The 19,329-nt window shown below is 48.4% G+C and overlaps 1 protein-coding gene across 1 annotated transcript in view; it reads right to left on the reverse strand.

Moving 5' to 3' along the window:
• LOC147106398 (stabilin-2-like) overlaps positions 1–19,329 on the reverse strand; it is a 206,221-nt gene that overhangs the window by 93,223 nt on the left and 93,669 nt on the right. The window contains exons 34-38 of the mRNA XM_086009731.1: positions 16,788–16,919; positions 11,697–11,825; positions 8,087–8,143; positions 7,885–7,980; positions 223–418 (exon numbers count right to left, since the gene is read on the reverse strand). Coding sequence (XP_085865857.1) covers positions 223–418; positions 7,885–7,980; positions 8,087–8,143; positions 11,697–11,825; positions 16,788–16,919 — 610 coding nt within the window. The remainder of the gene's footprint in view (positions 1–222; positions 419–7,884; positions 7,981–8,086; positions 8,144–11,696; positions 11,826–16,787; positions 16,920–19,329) is intronic.

Raw genomic sequence — 19,329 nt, forward strand, 5'->3', positions numbered from 1 at the left:
TGGGCTGAATGGCTTATTTCTGAGCTGGACATTCTACGTAATTCTATGTAATACCGCTAACACATATGGAGCTGAGCTCTCAGGGAGAGTGACTTTGAGAACAATGTTGTGTGGGATTGTGGAATTACTTCTGTAATGGCCAGAGGCAATCATTCCCTGATTGGGGACAATATGTATCTAGTAATCAATCAGTTAAGATAAGGACACAGTCACAGAACGCACCTTGATCACAATGTACTCCATACTCTCCATCGACACAGGTCTCACATGCTGTCCCTGCAAAACCTTCTTCACATTCGCATGTCCCTGTGCCGTTAATACCATCTTGGCAAATGCCATTCCCAAAGCACCAGTTTGTAACCTTTCCTGGACATGCTTGACATTGTTTTCCAAAGTAGCCGGTACAGCAGTCTCGAGTCTGGAAGAAACCCATCACAAACTGTTACATCCGTGGTTCAGTGGATAAATAATTACATGGATGCTGTACATAAACAAATAACAGGTCTTTACTGGAGGAGGGTAATCTCTAGACTGGGGTACAGAGGCATGCGCACAGCTTATATACCGGTGTGGTCACTGCCGGTACTACAGTATACAGGAGCTGTAAAAAGTAGTTCTGACTTAAAGCACATACACTACAATTCCTCCCTTTTTAGATTAATAATACCCCCTTAATATTCAAATAACAATTACATTTTTACATGTACATTCAATAACAAAAGTCCATTTATAGATTCAGTCTTTGGGGCGGCTTCCTGACCCTTTCGGGATAGCGCCTTTCCGGAGGTTCTTGTTCTTGGTGCAGAGGCGATTCTGACCCCCTTTCATCGGGTAGTTCATCGGGTTCCACTGCTACTGGGTCTGAAGTAGATACTACCGGTATGTCGGGTTCATCCCCAGGTACTCGAGACATGGGGTTGACGCATTCCTGTGATGCTAAGATCTGATCGACGTGGTGTCTCACAATGTTCTCCCCGACATCCACTGTGTACATTAATGGCCCCTGCCTTGTACATATCGTTCTGGGTTGCCACTTCTCTGTTCGATAGTCCCGGGCCAAGACTGGTTGCCCTACATTGAAGCTCCTTGTTGGCTTCTCGTTGATGTGCTGGAATTGTTTGTCCTCAACATTTCTTCGCACATTTGGTCTGAGCAAGTCCAGACGAGATCTCAACCTTCGGTTAAAGAACATCATGGCCGGGGTCTGGTTGGTAACTGCATGTGTCGCGCTTCGGTAGGCTAATAAGAAATTGTCCATCTTATGCCGTAGTGGAATTTCCTCGTCGCACATGGCCTTTATCGCCTTCTTAAAGGTTTGTACGAACCTCTCAGCCAATCCATTGGTGGCTGGATGATATGGGGCGGATGTGTAATGCCTTACCCCATTCCTTTTGATGAATTTTTGGAACTCGTCGGACACAAACTGTGGTCCATTATCAGAGCAGATCTGCTCTGGCAACCCGTTTCTGGCAAATATGGTCCGTAGGACTGCAATCGCTTTCTCTGTAGTGGTTGAAGACATCTTTATCACCTCAGGCCACTTTGAATGAGCATCCACTGCTATTAAGAACATTGAGTCCATGAATGGACCAGCGAAATCAATGTGCACCCGTTGCCATGGAGAGGAGGGCCACTCCCATGGGTGTAGAGGGGCATGTGGTGGTGCATTTTGGACCTTCTGGCATCCTAAGCAGCTCTTAGTTAGGTCTTCGATTTGTTGATCGATTCCCGGCCACCACACATAAGCCCTAGCTAGGCTTTTCATTTTCACTCCCCCCAGATGACCTTCATGTAGCTCATTTAGCACTCTCTCCCTTAACTTGGGTGGAATCACCACTCTGGATCCACACATCACTGTCCCCTGGCAGACTGACAGCTGTTCTCTTCTGGATGAGAATGCTGGCAACAGTGAGTCGCCATGTGTTGGCCATCCCCTCACCGTCAATTCATATACCCGTCACAGCGTCGGATCATTGCGGGTCTCCTTCTCTATATCCGCGTTTGTTACTGGCAATCGTTCAATTATTGACGAATAAAATATCTCGATAGGGTCCACTGCTGGTGCTTCCTCCACAGTAGGCAGTGGCAGGCGCGATAGCCCATCAGCGTTCCCATGCTGTCTCATGCCTTTATATTCTATTTCATATTGATTCGCCCCTAGAAACAGGGACCATCTTTGTAACCGCTGTGCAGTCATTACTGGCACGCCCTTCTTAGGATTAAAGATGGAGACAAGTGGTTGGTGGTCAGTCAGCAAGGTGAACTTCTGTCCATGCAGATAGTGGTTGAATTTTTTTACTCCCCATACTAGGCTGAGGGCCTCCCTGTCAATCTGGGCGTAGTTGCGCTCGGCTGAGGTTAGTGACCGAGATGCAAAGGCTACTGGCCTCTCCAACCCGTCTGGGAATTTGTGCGACAGCACCACTCCAATGCCGTAGGGTGATGCATCACATGCCAAACGAATTGGTAGTGCTGGGTTGAAATAGGCCAACACCTCTTTTGATGTGATCAATTCTTTACACTTCTGGAAAGCTCGTCTACGTTTGTCATCCCACTTCCATGGTACCCCCGTTTGCAGTAGGGTGTTCAGCGGCTGTAATACCGTAGACAAATTTGGTAAGAACTTGTGGTAATAGTTTACCAGCCCGAGGAACGACCTCAGTTGTGACACATTTTCCGGTGCTGGAGCCTTGACTACTGCCTCTATCTTGTCAGGGGACTTATGTAACGCCTGTTCATCGATGACATGGCCGCAATACGAGATCTGTTTCTGGAAAAACTCGCACTTGTGGCGATTAGCTCGTAGCCCATATTCCTTTAATCTGGCGAGCACCTTCTCCAAGTTAGCGAGGTGATCACCGTCATTTTCGCCCGTGACCAAGGTGTCGTCCAAATAACACTGGATCCCTGGAATCCCTTGCAGGACCTGATCCATCGCCCTTTGCCAGATAGCCGGAGCCGAGGCTACTCCAAACACCAGCCGGTTGTATTGATAGAGACCTTTATGGGTGTTGATCGTAAGGTAATGTTTCGAAGCTTCTTCTACCTCCATTTGCAAGTACGCCTGGGCTAGATCAATTTTGGTGAAGCGTTTACCACCAGATAGCGAGGCGAAAATATCCTCAATTCGTGGAAGCGGATATTGCACCGTGTGAAGGACTGGGTTCACTGTCACCTTAAAATCCCCACAGATGCGGACCTTCTTTGGTTCCCCAGGCGTATTCCTCAACGACCTCTTCATTACAGGAACGATGGGTGTAGCCCACTTGCTCCAGTCCACTTTGGACAGTACTCCTGAACGTTCCAACCCTTCCAGCTGTGCTTCAACCGCTGGTCTGATCGCATAAGGCACTGGTCTGGCCTTCAGAAACTTTGGGCTTGCATTATCCTCTATTTTAATTGTTGCTGTTATTCCTTTTAGTGTTCCTAGTCCCTCCTGGAACACTTCTTTTGCGTCAGTTAGCATTTTTGACAGTCGTCCAGGTGTGACGTCATCATCCTTTTTGGCCTCCACCTTCAGTGCCTGTATGGAATGCCAATCTAAATGTATCTTCCGGGTCCATTCATGTCCTCGCAGTGGTGGTCCTCCATTTGGCAATACATATATATCCATTTTAGGCATTTCCTGACCTTTATATGTCACTTTCACCCTTATTTTTCCTTTGGGGTAGACTTTTTGCCCCGTATACGTCTTCAAGACAATCTCTGTAGCTTTCAAGGGTATGTGTGAAAATAGCCACTTGTAGTCTCTTTGATTTATGACTGTTAGAGCTGACCCTGTGTCCAATTCCATTTCCACTTGGACTCCGTCTATCTTGAGTGTAACCCAGATAGTCTGGTGATCCTCCATTTCGGTTACATTATGTAGTTTCAGACAACCCAGCTCCTTGCTTCCGGAGTCTGTGTTACTTTTCTGTTCGTCTGAACCACTGTCCATCACCTGGTGTACCTTTTTGTACATCTCCTGTGGAGATTTCTTACTGTTGGTTTTCTCCCCAGACCAGCAGACTCTTGCTATGTGTCCTGCTTTCCCACACTGTCTGCACACTTGGTCCTTGAACCAACAATCTTTCTGGTCATGTGTTGTTCTGCCACAGCGATAGCACTTCCCTGTTCCATAGGTCATTTCGTTGGTGCCATATTCTTGCGGTCCCCGTTGTATCTCTGCAGCGCCCCTTGCGGCTGCTTCGTGTGATACTGCCATACTGAAAGCTTTGTCCAGCGTAAGGTTCTTTTCTGATAGAAGCCTTTTCTGGGTTCCTTCACTTTGTAGCCCACACACAAACTTGTCCCTTAACGTGTCTGCTAGTCCCGCTCCCAACTGGCAGTATTTTGATAGCTTGCGCAGTTCCGTTAGGTACTCAGCATTGCTTTCGTCTTTGTGTTGGTTCCTTTTATGGAACTTAAATCGTTCTGCTATCAGCAGCGGTGTGGGGTTTAAGTGGTCCTGTAGGATTTCTACTATGCTTTCAAAATTCTTGTTTACCGGCTTCTCTGGGGTTATTAGATTTCGCAGCAACCCATAAGTTTTTGCACCCATGGAATTTAACAGAACCAGTGCTTTATTAGCATCTGGCACTTCATTTGCCCTGCAGTACACCTCAATACGTTCCACATATGTCGCCCAATCTTCGACTTCATTGTCGAACGTAGAGATACTGCCACTCTTCGGCATCCTTGGTTGTGCGTTAACTATCACCAATGGCGCCTCCCGCGCTTCCCCTTCTTCTCCGCTGGCACAAAATGGCGTCTCCTGCGCTTTCCGTCCTTCCCGTGCTCGCCTGTCTTCTCCGCTGTGGCTTCACAAAATGGCGTCTCCCGCGCTCTTCCTTCTTCTCTGCGGCTCAATGGCGTCTCCCGCGCTCTCCCTGCTTCTCCACGGCTCAATGGCGTCTCCCGCGCTCTCCCTGCTTCTCCGCGGCTCAATGGCGTCTCCCCTTGCTTCGCCCCGCGGACCCTGATCTGCCCGTGATCCCTGGCTGTGCTCTGCGCGTTCTTCTCTTGATATTTGTCGACGCCGCTCAGTCTAGAACCCGGCTGTTTCTTACCCTCTCTCTCTCCGGTTTGCAGTATTTTTCCTCGACGCCACTCGGTGATCAACCCCCGGCTGCGCCCTGCTCTCTTCACCCTCTTTCTTACCCCGTCGACGCTGCCCGGCTCTCTCTCTCTGCCGTCGGTCGGCTCCAGCCGCCGCTGCTCGGGAAGGGTCTGCTCTGGACATGTCGTCGGTCTCTTACTGCTCGTTGTGGCTGGGGAACCAAGCCCGGCTCTCCACAGCCTTCCCAGCGAAGTTGGATCTCTGCCTGACTGCTGGGCGGTTGCTCGCGGTCGACGCCCGTGTTCCTGGACGCGACTATTTTTTTTTTATGTTGCAGGTAGATTCGCATCAACACTCATCGCCACTGTTAGATCCGTGGTTCAGTGGATAAATAATTACACGGATGCTGTACATAAACAAATAACAGGTCTTTACTGGAGGAGGGTAATCTCTAGACTGGGGTACAGAGGCATGCGCACAGCTTATATACCGGTGTGGTCACTGCCGGTACTACAGTATACAGGAGCTGTAAAAAGTAGTTCTGACTTAAAGCACATACACTACACAAACTAAACCAGAAGCAGCGGTATAATTAATAAACAATGGCACATTTTTAATTCTAGTTTCTGATCTGCATAGGCAGTAGCCCCTCACAATAAGCCCATTGAAAAGAACAGTTTACGCACATAGACTGAAATGACAATAGCGGAGGGATAATTATGCTACACTGGTGAACAGAGAGGCAACTACTCTCAAACAATCAGTAACATCAAGGGCTGCATTTTCCTTTCCCCGTCCTTACAGGGTTAGGGCGGGACTTCCGCTCACTGCCCCATCCCTATGCTGACCTTGGCCTAGTTTCCTGGGTTGGGGGTTGTTCCCCGCAACAATTGGGAGCCCACTAGTGAGCCCCCCGCCCCCGACCCCCCTGGGAAAATTCCGGTGTTGATGAACTGGGACCGTTGCTGCAGCACCCGGAGCGGCGGGAGTCATGTTCAAGGTGCAGAAGAGTCCTGAATACTGTAACAGATCACCCACTGAGAATGAGGCCTTCAATGGGTAAGTGCTGGGGGTCGAAATGGAGGAATAGGAATCCTCAATTGGAACTTGCCCAGTGCAAGACTCGGTACCTTTACTTGGGAACGGTTGGGGGGTGGGGTGAAGATGTTCATAGAGGACAACATAGTTACTGACATGAATCTTGTCATTCATGTGGAAATGACTTATGAAATAATACTGGGCAGCCTGCTGGTGGCGCTGTCCGGGGAGAGTATAAATACTCGGGCATGGGCCCAGCTTGCTCAGGACATTCTTAACAGGAACTAGTGAAGGACACAACTAGATCTCCATGTTGAAAAACGGTCGATTAAAGCCTTGTTTAATACTCAGACCAAATGCCTAGTAGTTTTCTTACGTCAGTTACCGGAATTGGTTTTGGTTGGGACTCCTGGCTGCTGGCCCAACCCTGCCATGATCCTTACCCTTGTTCCTGGGTCATGGTCAATAACATATGCCGGGTGGACTCCCAATAGTGAGAATGTCAGCCGTGGCTCAGTGGATAGCACTCTTGCTCTCTGAGGCAGTAGGTTGTGGGTTCAAGTCCCACTCCAGAGACTTGAGCACAAAAATCTTAGCTGACACTCCAGTGCAGTACTGAGGGAGTGCTGCACTGTTGGTAGGTGCTGTCTTTCAGATGAGACATTAAAACCGAGGCAGGTCTCCCTGTGTATTTTCCCTCCAGTCTCCGCCCTCAAACTGCCCATTTGGAATGAGGAGAGAATTCCGCTCCCTCTAGTTTAAAGTTTGAAGACTTTGCCTACTGGACTGTATCTCTGCAGCATAGATTCCGAGGTCCAACAGCTGTTCGGTCAACTGTTCGGTCAACTATTCGGTCAACTGCAATGTGGCACGGTTGGTTTTGGCGTGGAGCCGTGCACATCCAGTCATCAGCTGGGGGACTAACAGGACAAAGAATTTCCCAGCTCATCCAGAATTCGTGGGCCCAAGTACCTTGGTTTCTTGACCAGCGCTCCCCGTGATTCCCCCCCACCCCCTCCCACTGCTCACTGGGGAGCAACCAATCAGGGAATCCGAAAGCAAGTGTCAGCTTGGCTCAGTTAGTCGTACTCTCACCTCTTGAGTCAAAGATTGTGGGCTCAAGCCCCACTTGAGGTAGCCTAGAACCAATGTTCCCTTTTAAGCTGCGCAACCGCGCGGGGCTCTGGAGGTCCCGTGCAGCCGGCTCACCGGCTTTTAAAGGGAAAAAACGCGCATGCGCCGAATTTTAAAGGGTCGCACAGCCCAAGAAAAATTAACAGGGACATTGTTTAGAATGAAGAAAAAACGGCTAATCTGCGGTAAACCAAACAAAACGTGACTAAAAATAGTTGGGTTTGATTGGGTAGATGGAGAGAAACTATTTCCCCTGGTGGGGTGGGGGGGGCGGTGGGGTGGGGGGGTGGGGGGGGGGGGTGGGTGGAGTCCAGAAAACCTTAAAATTAGAGCCAGGCCGTTCAGGAATGACGTCAGCAAGCATTTCTTTACACAAAGGGTAGTGGAAATCGGCAACTCTCTTCCCCAAAAAGCGGTTGAGGCTACTAAGTTAATTAAATATTTCAAAAACTGAGATTGATAGATTTTTGTTAGGCAAGGGTATTAAGGGATATGGAACCAAGACAGGTAAATGGAGTTAAGATGCAGATCAGCCGCGATCTAACTGAATGGTGGAACAGGCTCGAGGGGCTGAATGGCCTCCTCCTGTTCCTGAGCCAAAAATTAATCTATATATATATTTTGCCATCAGATATATTCCATTTTATCTTTAATCAGGTGTGAGCTTCACTTACAATGACAGTTTTCACACAGGTTGTCAAACAGCCGAGAGACATTAACCTCTTCCCTAGCAGGTACCGTACAAAGATACAGTTCTTCTTGTTCCCCTCCTGCGTTAAGCAAATAAATGATTTTAGAATTAAAACAAAACAGAATTCTGCACCGAAATTGTGGAATATTTCTCATGAGATTCCAACTCAAAATTTCAACACTTACCATAGGTTTGGATCCAGGAGGGCAGACGGGTTTATAACGACAGTTAATACACTTCCCCTTCAAAATAGAAAGAAAGACTTGCATTTATATAGTGCCTTTCACGACCACCGGACGTCTCAAAGCGCTTTACAGCCAATTAAGTACTTTTTGAAGTGTGGTCACTGTTGTAATGTGGGAAACGCAGCAGCCAATTTGCACACAGCAAGGTCCCACAAACAACAATGTGATAATGACCAGAAAATCTGTTTTAGTGATGTTGGTTGAGGGATAAATATTGGCCAGGATACTGGGGATAACTCCCCTACACTTTTTCGAAATAGTGCCCTGGGGTCTTTTTTACGTCCACCTGAGAGAGCAGACGGGGCCTCGGTTTAACATCTCATCCGAAAGACGGCACCTCCAACAGTTCAGCACTCCCTCAGCGCTGCACTGGAGTGTTAGCCTAGCTTTATGTGCTCAAATCCCATGGAGTGGGACTTGAACCCACAACCTTCTGACTCAGAGGCGAGTGTGCTACCCACTGAGCCACGGCTGACCCTATTCCTCTTTATACAAGAGCCAAAAAAGCAAAATCTTCCACAAACTATGTGAGCTCCAATGGCCCAATGAATGCGTGGGCCAGCGGTCATGGTGGTTCCACTGATCCCGCCAGAGTTTGCACCATTAGCGGGGGGAAAGATCACCTCCTGTCAATGTACCCAGTGGGTGCCTGCGACACTAGGTGGGTGCATCTCAGGTGCCCGGCTTGCCCCAGATGCCGGAGTGCCCGGCGGCTGTCTGGAATAGAGGTTCCCTGCCTCGGAAAACGTAGAAACATAGAAACATAGAAGATAGGAGCAGGAGTAGGCCATTTGGCCCCTCAAGCCTGCTCCGCCATTTAATGAGATCATGGCTGATCATCCAAATTCAGTACCCTGTCCCTGCTTTCTCCCCATATCCCTTGATCCCCTTAGCCTTAAGAAATATATCTAACTCCTTCTTGAATATATTTAATGAATTGGCCTCAACTGCCTTCTGTGGTAGAGAATTCCACAGGTTCACCACTCTCTGGGTGAAGAAATTCCTCCTCATCTCTGTCCTAAATGGCTTAACCCTTATCCTTAGACTGTGACCCCTGGTTCTGGACTCCCCTGCCATCGGGAACAGCCTTCCTGCATCTAGTCTGTCTAGTCCTGTTAGAACTTTATAAGTTTCAATGAGATCCCCTCTCATTCTTCTAAACTCTAGCGAATACAAGCCTAATCGACCCAATCTCTCCTCAATGTGAGAAATGTGAGAAAAGTATGTTTTGCAGGCTTTGCAATAGAATAGGCCTTTTAGCTTCAAAGTTGTTATTGTCAGCACTTTGTGTAACTGTCCTTGTGCACCTAAGTCAGAAGACATCTTCTGTCGACTGTGGTTATCTTATGTTTATGGGATCATAGCATGGGAGCCGTTGGTTGACTGTTTCTGCCTATCTTGGAATGTGTGGGACTGGTTAGGAAGCTGCTTGTCTTGGGGAAATCTATTGACATATAGGCACAAAAAGCCGGCTCAAGTTCCTATAACATAACGAGTGGTTTAATGTATATAAGGCAGGCGTAAAGTATAGAAAATCATAACATTCTTGGAGCAAGACTGAACCGCTCACGTGTCACCACAAGACCCTTCGAGATCGATCACCTCAAAACCTTGTTGATGTTGACAGGTTGTGTCTCTCTTATTTTACTATGTTATAGGTATAATCTTTGGGGGGGGGAAATTCGGTTGCGCCCCCTTTGGGGGCGATAACTTCACTGGGGATAGCGCCCTGAAAAAGTTAGTGCCCCCGCGCCCGAAATTGAATGGTAGCACCCTAAGCAGGAGGCGGGGCTACTGGAAGCACTCCCCCTCCATCTTGGGGCGCTCCCATTGAATATCGCGGCGCTACGTGCAGCAGCGCCACTCACGTCGGCACGTAGCGCCACGGTACTGCGGGCCTCCCTCCCCTGATTAAAGGGGAGGGGCCTAGCGCAGCACGCACCGGGGCCCTGCTGGACCACCGGGGAGCGGGGTGCCGGCAAAAGAAGCCGGCTCTCAAGAGGAGCGCCGGGCTGAGCGATCGCGGCCGGCACCTCGTAGGAGGAGGTGAGAGGGGGCAGGGGCTGGCAGGCGGCCCAAAAAGAAATGTCTGCCCAACACCTGCCCTTTAATTATCGCTGCCCCAGCTGCAAAGAAAGCCACCCTGACCCTGTTGGACATCGCGTCTGGCGGTAGGTCAGGGGGCGCGAGCGGAGCGCTGCGCACGGTGATGACATCATCGCTGGAGGCACAGCACCACGGGGCGCTACCGGCTACTGCCGCCGCTAACCTCCCACTGAATTTCACGGGAGGTGTTAGCGGCGCTGCGCCCGGGCGCGAGTTGCTTTGCGCCCCCGGGAGGAGCAAAGCAACCGAATCTTTCCCCAAATTTTAACTCGACTTTGTATTTCAGCTTATTCAGCTTAATAAACATACATACTTTGTGCATGCTACGGCTCAGTGGGTAGCTCTCTCGCCTTCTGAGTCCAGAAGGTTGTGGGTTCAAGTCCCACTCCAAGGAACATGAGCACTGAAATCTGGGCTGAGACTCCCAGAGCTGAACTTAATCCCCAATGGCAAAGCTGGGACCCAAGCATGATTGCACCAGAAGCTCCCAGGAGTTTCAACCCCAGTAGCTTCATAGAAACATAGGAGCAGGAGTAGGCCATTCGGCCCCTCGAGCCTGCTCCGCCATTCAATGAGATCATGGCTGATCATCCAAATTCAGTACCCTGTCCCTGCTTTCTCCCCATATCCCTTGATCCCTTTAGCCTTAAGAAATATATCTAACTCCTTCTTGAATATATTTAATGAATTGACCTCAACTGTCTTCTGTGGTAGAGAATTCCACAGGTTCACCACTCTCTGGGTAAAGAAATTCCTCCTCATCTCTGTCCTAAATGGCTTACCCCTTATCCTTAGACTGTGACCCCTGGTTCTGGACTCCCCCGCCATCGGGAACATCCTTCTTGCATCTAGTCTGTCTAGTCCTGTTAGAATTTTATAAGTTTCAATGAGGTCCCCTCTCATTCTTCTAAACTCCAGCGAGTATAAGCCCAATCAACTCAATCTCTCCTCATACATCATTCCTGCCATCCCAGGTATCAGTCTGGTGAATCTTCGCTGCACTCCCTCCATGGCAAGAACATTCTTCCTCAAATAGGGCGACCAAAACTGCACACAATACTCAAGGTGTGGTCTCACCAAGGCCCTGTACAACTGCAGCAAGATATCCTTGTTCCTGTACTCGAACCATCTCGCTACGAAGGCCAACATACCATTTGCCTTCGTAACCACCTGCTGCACCTGCATGCTTACCTTCAGCGACTGGTGCACAAGGACACCCAGGTCTCGCTGCACTTCCCCTTTTCCCAATCTATTGCTGTTCAGATAATAATCTGTCTTCCTGTTTTTGCCACAGTGGGTAACCTCGCATTTATCCACATTATACTGCATCTGCCATGCATCTGCCCAATCACCCAACCTGTCCAAATCATACTGGAGTTTCTCGGCATCCTCCTCACAGCACACACGCCCACCCAGCTTTGTGTCAAATCACTTTGTCACTTACCTGTGTCACTGTAGTTTCGTTGGTGTCACAGCGATTTTTCTGGATCTCCAGAACCTTTGTTAGTCCGTGGATCACTCCTTTGTTTGTTTCCACATCGGTGCTATTGACCGGTACATCATTCACAAAAAGCTGCAATCATACACAGTTTGTTATTATAGGGGAGATTTATTAGAGCTGTCCAAAATCATTAATGGAGTAAATAAGGAGAAACTTCTTCCAGTGGCAGGAGGGTCGGTAACCAGAGGACGCAGATTTAAGGCAATTGGCAAAAGAACCAGAGGGGAGTTGAGAATTTTTCTGTGCAAAAGCAAAATACTGCGGATGCTGGAAATCTGAAATAAAAACAGAAAATGCTGGAAACACTCAGCAGGTCAGGCAGCATCTGTGGAGAGAGAAACAAGAGTTAACGTTTCAGGTCGATGACCCTGCGTACTCAGTGAGTAGAAAATCACTGGCAGCGCAGCTGTGATTTTCCAGTACACACTGCGGGGGTGAGGAAGGGATGGGCAATAAATGCTGGCCTTGCCCGCGATGCCCACATCCCATGAATGAATTGAAAAAAAAAAGTCCTGTGTCGCCAACGGGCGCTCGGAGAATTTCCCCCAATGAGTTAGAACCGCAGATCATGTTGCAGCCTGTGCCCTTTGATCCTCTGATCCTGGCCTCCGTTCTACCCTCCCTCTATCAATGGTGCCATAGGCTTCGTCCATCTGGGGCCTACTCTCTGCCTAAATCCCTCCTCCTCGTTACTTAGAACATAAGAACATAAGAAATAGGAGCAGGAGTCGGGGTGTTGCCTCACAGCGCCAGGGACCCGGGTTCGAATCCGGCCTCGGGCGACTGTCTGTGTGGAGTTGTTGAACTCGATATTGAGTCTGGAAGGCTGCAAAGTGCCTAATCGGAAGATGAGGTGCTGTTCCTCGAGTTTACGGTGAGCTTCCGTGGAACAATGCAAGAGGCCGCAGACGGTGAGGTCTGAGTGGGAATGGAACGGTGAATTGAAATGACAGGCGACCGGAAGCTCGGGGTCACGGACTGAACGGAGGTGTTCCGCAAAGCGGTCGCCCAATCTGGTCATTATCTATTACAAGGTCAGCAGTAATCAAAGAGATCCACGACCCACAACAAACAGAGGAGGCAGCCACAGCACTTCCCAGCACCTGAGAGCTTAAGTAAGAAATAAACTCTTACCAACTGAAACTTTGACAATGTAAGTTGGGTTAACTGTGAATATCTAAAATGTAAAGTTTGGAGTGAAACTTTAACTGAGTTGAACCTCTGGTCAAGCACAAGGCAAGTCAAGACTTCAATTTACAATCAAAGCCCAGTCAGAGGTGTCAGCTGCTAATACGATAGCAAATAGATAGATGTTGCCTGGCCTGCTGAGTTTTTCCAGCATTTTCTGTTGTTATTTCGTGTCAGTTGCTAAGGTCTATTCCACGACTTGAGCACAAGAATTGATGCCTCACCAATTTAGCGGCCTTGATCTCTGAGATAAAGAAAGAAAGAACTGGCCCTAGATTACAGCCACACAGAAAGCAGTGAGGAGAACTTTAATAGTTAAAGGGATCGGAAAAGGAATTTTCCAGATTTTTTCCCCCCTAATTGGCCTGGGTTTCTATTTGGTTTTTTTATAGCCCCTTTCACGACCTCAGGACATCCCAAAGCGCTTTGCAGCCAATGAAGTACTTTTTGAAGTGTAGTCACTGTTGTAATGTGGGAAACGCGGCAGCCAATTTGCGCACAGCAAGCTCCCACAAACAACAATGTGATAACGACCAGATAATCTGTTTCTTAAAATGATGTTGGTTGAGAGATTAATATTGGCCATTAATATGACCATCTCTGACCACTTCCTCCTCACCCTTACCATCCACAGTTCCCTGCTTACCTCCAACCCATTACCCTTTGCCCCTGAAAATAAATTTCCCTCCAACTCCCTCACCAATTCACTCTGTCATAGAGTCATAGGGCTGAAAATTGAGTAGCGCCCCAATTGGGGCGCTAACTTCGCCAGGGCACTAAAATTAGCATCCCCACACCGGAAATTGAGTGGTTGCGCTCCAAGACGGAAGCCTCTTGGGGCGCTGTGAGTCAATATTGTGGCGCTATGTGCTGCAGCGCCACACGCTGTGGCACATCGTGCCGCAGCATTGCAGGCCTTCCTCCCCTTCTTAAAGGGGAGGGGCCTTGTGCAGCGCAACCTGGGGCCCAGCTGGGCCACCGGGGATCGGGAGTGCAGGCAAAAGAGCCCGGCACTCAAGAGAAGTGCCGGGCTCTTGGAGCGCAGCCAGCACTCCGCGGGGGTGGGGGGGGCGTTTCAGGAGGCCTGGGACGGGAGCGCAGGCAGGTGCTGGCAGGCGGCCAGCAACAAAAATGGCCGCCCCGCACCTCGCCTTTAAATTGCGCATCCCCGTCCAGCGGTAATTCAGGGGGCGCTTCTGAAGATCGTGGCCGGGGCGTGAGCGGGGCGCTGCGCACAGCAATGACGTCATCGCCAGCGGCGCAGCGCCGCAGGGCACTACCGGTTAGCACCACCACTAACCTTCCGCTGAATTTTGCGGGAGGCGTGGGCAGTGCCGCGCCCGGGTGCTAGTTGGTTACGTCCCGTTAGCGCCCTCTTAAGGCGCTAACAGGAGGCGCAACCTACTGAATTTTTCCCCCATAGAGTTATACAGCACAGAAAGAGGCCCTTCGGCCCATCGTGTCTGCGCCGGCCACCAAGCCCTATTTATTCTAATCCCATTTTCCAGCACTTGGTCCGTAGCCTTGTATGCTATGGCGTTTCAAGTGTTCATCTAAATGCTTCTTGAATGTTGTGAGGGTTCCTGCCTCTACCACCCTTTCAGGCAGTGAGTTCCAGATTCCAACCACCCTCTGGGTGAAAAAGTTCTTCCTCAAATCCCCTCTAAACCTCCTGCCCCTTACCTTGAAACTATGCCCCCTGGTTATTGACCCCTCTACTAAGGGAAAACGTTCCTTTCTATCTACCCTATCTATGCCCCTCATAATTTTGTACACCTCAATCAGGTCCCCCCTCCGCCTTCTCTGCTCTAAGGAAAACAACCCCAGCCTGTCCAGTCTCTCTTCATAGCTGAAGCGCTCCAGCCCAGGTAACATCCTGGTGAATCTCCTCTGCACCCTCTCCAATGCAATCACATCCCTCCTATAGTGTGGCAACCAGAACTGCACACAGTATTCCAGCTGTGGCCTAACTAACGTTTTCTCTAACTCCCAGCTCCTCCTACTCAGGCCTTCCACCTGCCATGACATTGCTGCTGGCTCTTGACACGATAACAGCTCCTCACGTCTGCCTTCGATGCCCTTGTCCTCACCAAGTCAGTCACCGTCTCCCACTCATCCCCATCATGCTCCTGGTATGGCTCCTACCTTCGCACCCTTAAGTCTGCAATATGCAACGGCGGAACTAGGTTGGATGTTAGGTGAAACTTCTTTTCCCAGGGAATAGTGGGCCTGTGGAGCAGGTTGCCGGCTTGTGTGGTGAATGCTGATTCATTGTATATCTTCAAGAGAGAGCTGGATCTGTTTCTGGCTGAGCTAGAGATCACCTTGTACAAGAGGTAGGTACAGTCAGGGCCAATGTGGTCTCCTGGACTAGTTTTGATGGCCTAAAAGGGGTCAGAAAAGGCATTTTCCAGATTTTTCCCCCCCCCTAATTGGCCTGGGTTTCTATTTGTTTTTTCCCCCTCCCCCCAGGAGATTCCACGGCTCAGGGTGGGTAGGGAGTGGCTGAATCTTGATGCATGAGGCATCACGACCGCACGGGACAGTCTAGATGAACCAGCTGGGCTTTCTCCTGTCCGACATTTCCACATGTTCAGTATTGCGAACACTGCGCGCCTCCACCCCTATCTGGCCCCTGCTGCTGTTGAAATCCTTATTCATGCCTTTGTCACCTCCAAACTCGATGTCTCCTGCCTGTCAAGTATTTGCTGTATTGTAAATGCCACTATACAGATGGAAGGATTATTGTATGTCAGCCGTAGCTCAGTGGGTAGCACTCTCATAGAAACATAGACATAGAAGATAGGAGCAGGAGTAGGCCATTCGGCCCCTCGAGCCTGCTCCGCCATTCAATGAGATCATGGCTGATCATCCAAATTCAGTACCCTGTCCCTGCCTTCTCCCCATATCCCTTGATCCCTTTAGCCTTAAGAAATATATCCAACTCCTTCTTGAATATATTTAATGAATTGGCCTCTACTGCCTTCTGTGGTAGAGAATTCCACAGGTTCACCACTCTCTGGGTGAAGAAATTCCTCCTCATCTCTGTCCTAAATGGCTTACCCCTTACCCTTAGACTGTGACCCCTGGTTCTGGACTCCTCGGCCATCGGGAACATCCTTCCTGCATCTAGTCTGTCTAGTCCTGTTAGAATTTTATAAGTTTCAATGAGATCCCCTCTCATTCTTCTAAACTCCAGTGAGTATAAGCCCAATCGACCCAATCTCTCCTCATACGTCATTCCTGCCATCCCAGGTATCAGCCTGGTGAATCTTCGCGGCACTCCCTCCATGGCAAGAACATCCTTCCTCAGATAAGGCGACCAAAACTGCACACAATACTCAAGGTGTGGTCTCACCAAGGCCCTGTACAACTGCAGCAACTCGCCTCTGAAGCTGGAAGGTTGTGGCTTCAAGTCCCACTCCAGAGCTCTGAGCTACAACAGTCTAGGCTGACACTCCAGTGCAGTGCTGAGGGAGTGCTGCGCTGTCAGAGGTGCCGTCTTTCAGATGAGACGTTAAACAAAGGCCTTGACTGCCCTCTCAGGTGGACGTTAAAAATTCCATGGCGCTATTTTGAAGAACAGCAGGGGGAGTTCTCCCCGGTGTCCTGGGGCCAATATTTATCCCTCAATCAGCATCACTGAAACAGATTATCTGGTCATTATCACATTGCTGTTTGTGGGAGCTTGCTGTGCATAAATTGGCTGCCGTGTTTCCTACATTACAACAGTAGCTACACTTCAAAAAGTACTTCATTGGCTGTAAAGTGCTTTGGGATGTCCTGAGGTCGTGAAAGGCGCTATAGAAATGCAAGACTTTCTTTCTTCTTCTTACATCCACGTACCTGGTCATTTCTGCGAAAGAAACCAACTTGAAAGGAGAATCCTAGCATTGTCTCGCGGTGCATGCCATTGTGCATATCACTTTCCATTAGTTTTTGATCCAAAATGACGTGGTATCTGATTAGGTCTTCATCCTGGAGGGAAAGACAGGATACATATCCTCTAATATCATAAGCCCTTGATTTAGTTTGCGAATGAAGCATAAACCCTTTCAACAGTCAGATGAAAACCTGCTAACCTGCTAATGTTCTCATGGACAGTATCAGCTAAAGGGTAACTCATTTAAGGTGTCTGATTAAGGTAGGACATTTAATAATGCAATGCAACACAAACAATGGCCTCCAGATAGTTGAAATACTATTACAACGTTTAGCGGAATGGACCCCTTCATTTATTGTTTCTTTTCCTTTTCCGTTTCCACCCACTTTCTTCCCTCCTCCTCATCGAATCATGTGAATTACCGCACAGAAGGAGGCCATTTGGCTCTTCACCTGGAGCTAGTGGGGGCAGATTTTCCTCTTATGAGCTTAGGCGTTATTCCTTAATTAAGAAGTTGAATTAAGCGTGAGTCTTAGACGCCAGAGTTTTCTTGTTTCGCTTTTACTAAGCTCGGTGTGAAGAGAAGTTACGCAAACAGAGTACAATCAAGCATGGTCACGCGCTCTTCAGATTCGGATACCCTTCAGGTATTACACCAGGTATTGTACGACTAAACACTAAACATCGCAGCCTATTTACACGCTATTGAGTTCTGCCCACGTCCCTTGTTCTCCCCTACTGGTTCCCTTTTGCCACATGACCTCATGTGGTGCTTCCCCTTCAGTAGTTTTCCTTCAAGCCTGGACTTGCCTTTCATTGTGGTACTTCCTGTCTTTGTACCGCAATTAATCCAATCAATGGTTGCTAGACTAACTCTCTCGAACATTCTTCCTACTTTCCATGTTTCAACAGGTGATAGCAGTCACCTGGGTGCAGGGCACGAAGGAACATTGCATGAGCGGGGAGCGTCACACGCCTGTAACACGCCCCACCTAATCTTCTGTCCATTCAGTTAATCTCTCCACCCAATGACTCTTTAATGTTCAAGAGCAGAGGTGGAAAGTCTAACCATTCTACTCTAATCCCATCTCCATGCTCTTTCCCCATATCCTTTCATATTCTTCCTTTCCAAATACTAATCCAATTCTCTTTAAAATAATGTTGTGGCTTTTGCCTCAAAATCTTTCATAATTTTTAAGGACTCTTATTAATTCTCTTTTTAATTGTCTTTATTTGAATGAAATAAGTCTCAATTGTTTTGGGACCTTTCTTCATAACTATAACCTCTCATTTCATTTAAATATCTCCTATACCCTTTAATATCCTCCTAGATGCCCTGAACTGTACACTATACTCCAACTAAACAATATCTTGCACAAATTTAGTATCAGTCCTGGAGTGGTTAGGGGTGAAAAATCGCCCTCACTGGCAGCACAAAGTGGGCGATAGCGAACTGGCAGCCCAATTTTCTTCTCCAATTGACTTTGCTACCAGCCCGTCCATGTCTTCCTCCCTTAAACTAAGTTGGCAGGGGGATGGGCACCAGGATGTAGCATTAGAAAGGAGTAACAAAGGGCTCAAAGGCTTGGGAGCGACGGATAGCACTAAAGCAAGAAATAGTAAGGTATTAGGTGGGTTCAGATTAAGAGAGAACACGGGATGGTCTAAGATAGGTTTCAGTGTATGTATGTGAACGCACGAAGCTTAATAAACAAGGTTGGTGAGCTGCAGGCACAAATAGCCACATGGGAATATGATGTTGTGGCAATAACGGAAACCTGGCTCAAGGATTGGGTATTAAATATTCCTGGATATAAGGTGTTCAGGAAAGATAGGGAAGGAAAGATAGGAGGTGGTGTGGCAGTATTGGTTAAGGAAAATGTTACAGTGCTGGAGAGAGAGAATGTCCTGGAGGGGTCAAGGACAGAATCTATATGGCTAGAGTTAAGAAATAATAGAGATGCCATTACACTACTAGGTGCCATTACACTACCAGGTGTATTCTATAGACCACCAAATAGTGGGAAAAATATGGAGGAGCAAATTTGCAGGGAAATTACAAAGAGAAGCAAGAACTATAGAGTAGTGATAATGGGGGACTTCAATTATCCTAATATAGACTGGGATAGTAATAGTGTAAAGGGCAGAGAGGGGGAAGAATTTCTGAAGTGCGTTCAGGAGAACTTTCTTGATCAGTATGTTTCCGGCCCAACGAGGGAGGAGGCATTGCTGGATCTGGTTCTGGGGAATGAGGTAGGTCATGTGGAGCAAGGGTCAGTAGGTGAACATTTAGGGAACAGTGATCATAGTATCGTAAGGTTTAGATTAGCTATGGAAAAGGACAGGGAGCAATCTAGAGTAAAAATACTTAATTGGAGGAAGGCAAATTTCAGTGGGATGAGAACGGATCTGGCCCGAGTAAACTGGAATCAAAGATTGGCAGGCAAAACTGTATTGGAACAATTGGCTGCCTTTAAAGAGAAAATAGTTTGGGTACAGTCGAGG

Source organism: Somniosus microcephalus, chromosome 16, assembly GCF_052327205.1.
Source record: "Somniosus microcephalus isolate GS21.2 chromosome 16, FLI_Smic_1.0, whole genome shotgun sequence".
Lineage (NCBI taxonomy): Eukaryota > Metazoa > Chordata > Chondrichthyes > Squaliformes > Somniosidae > Somniosus > Somniosus microcephalus.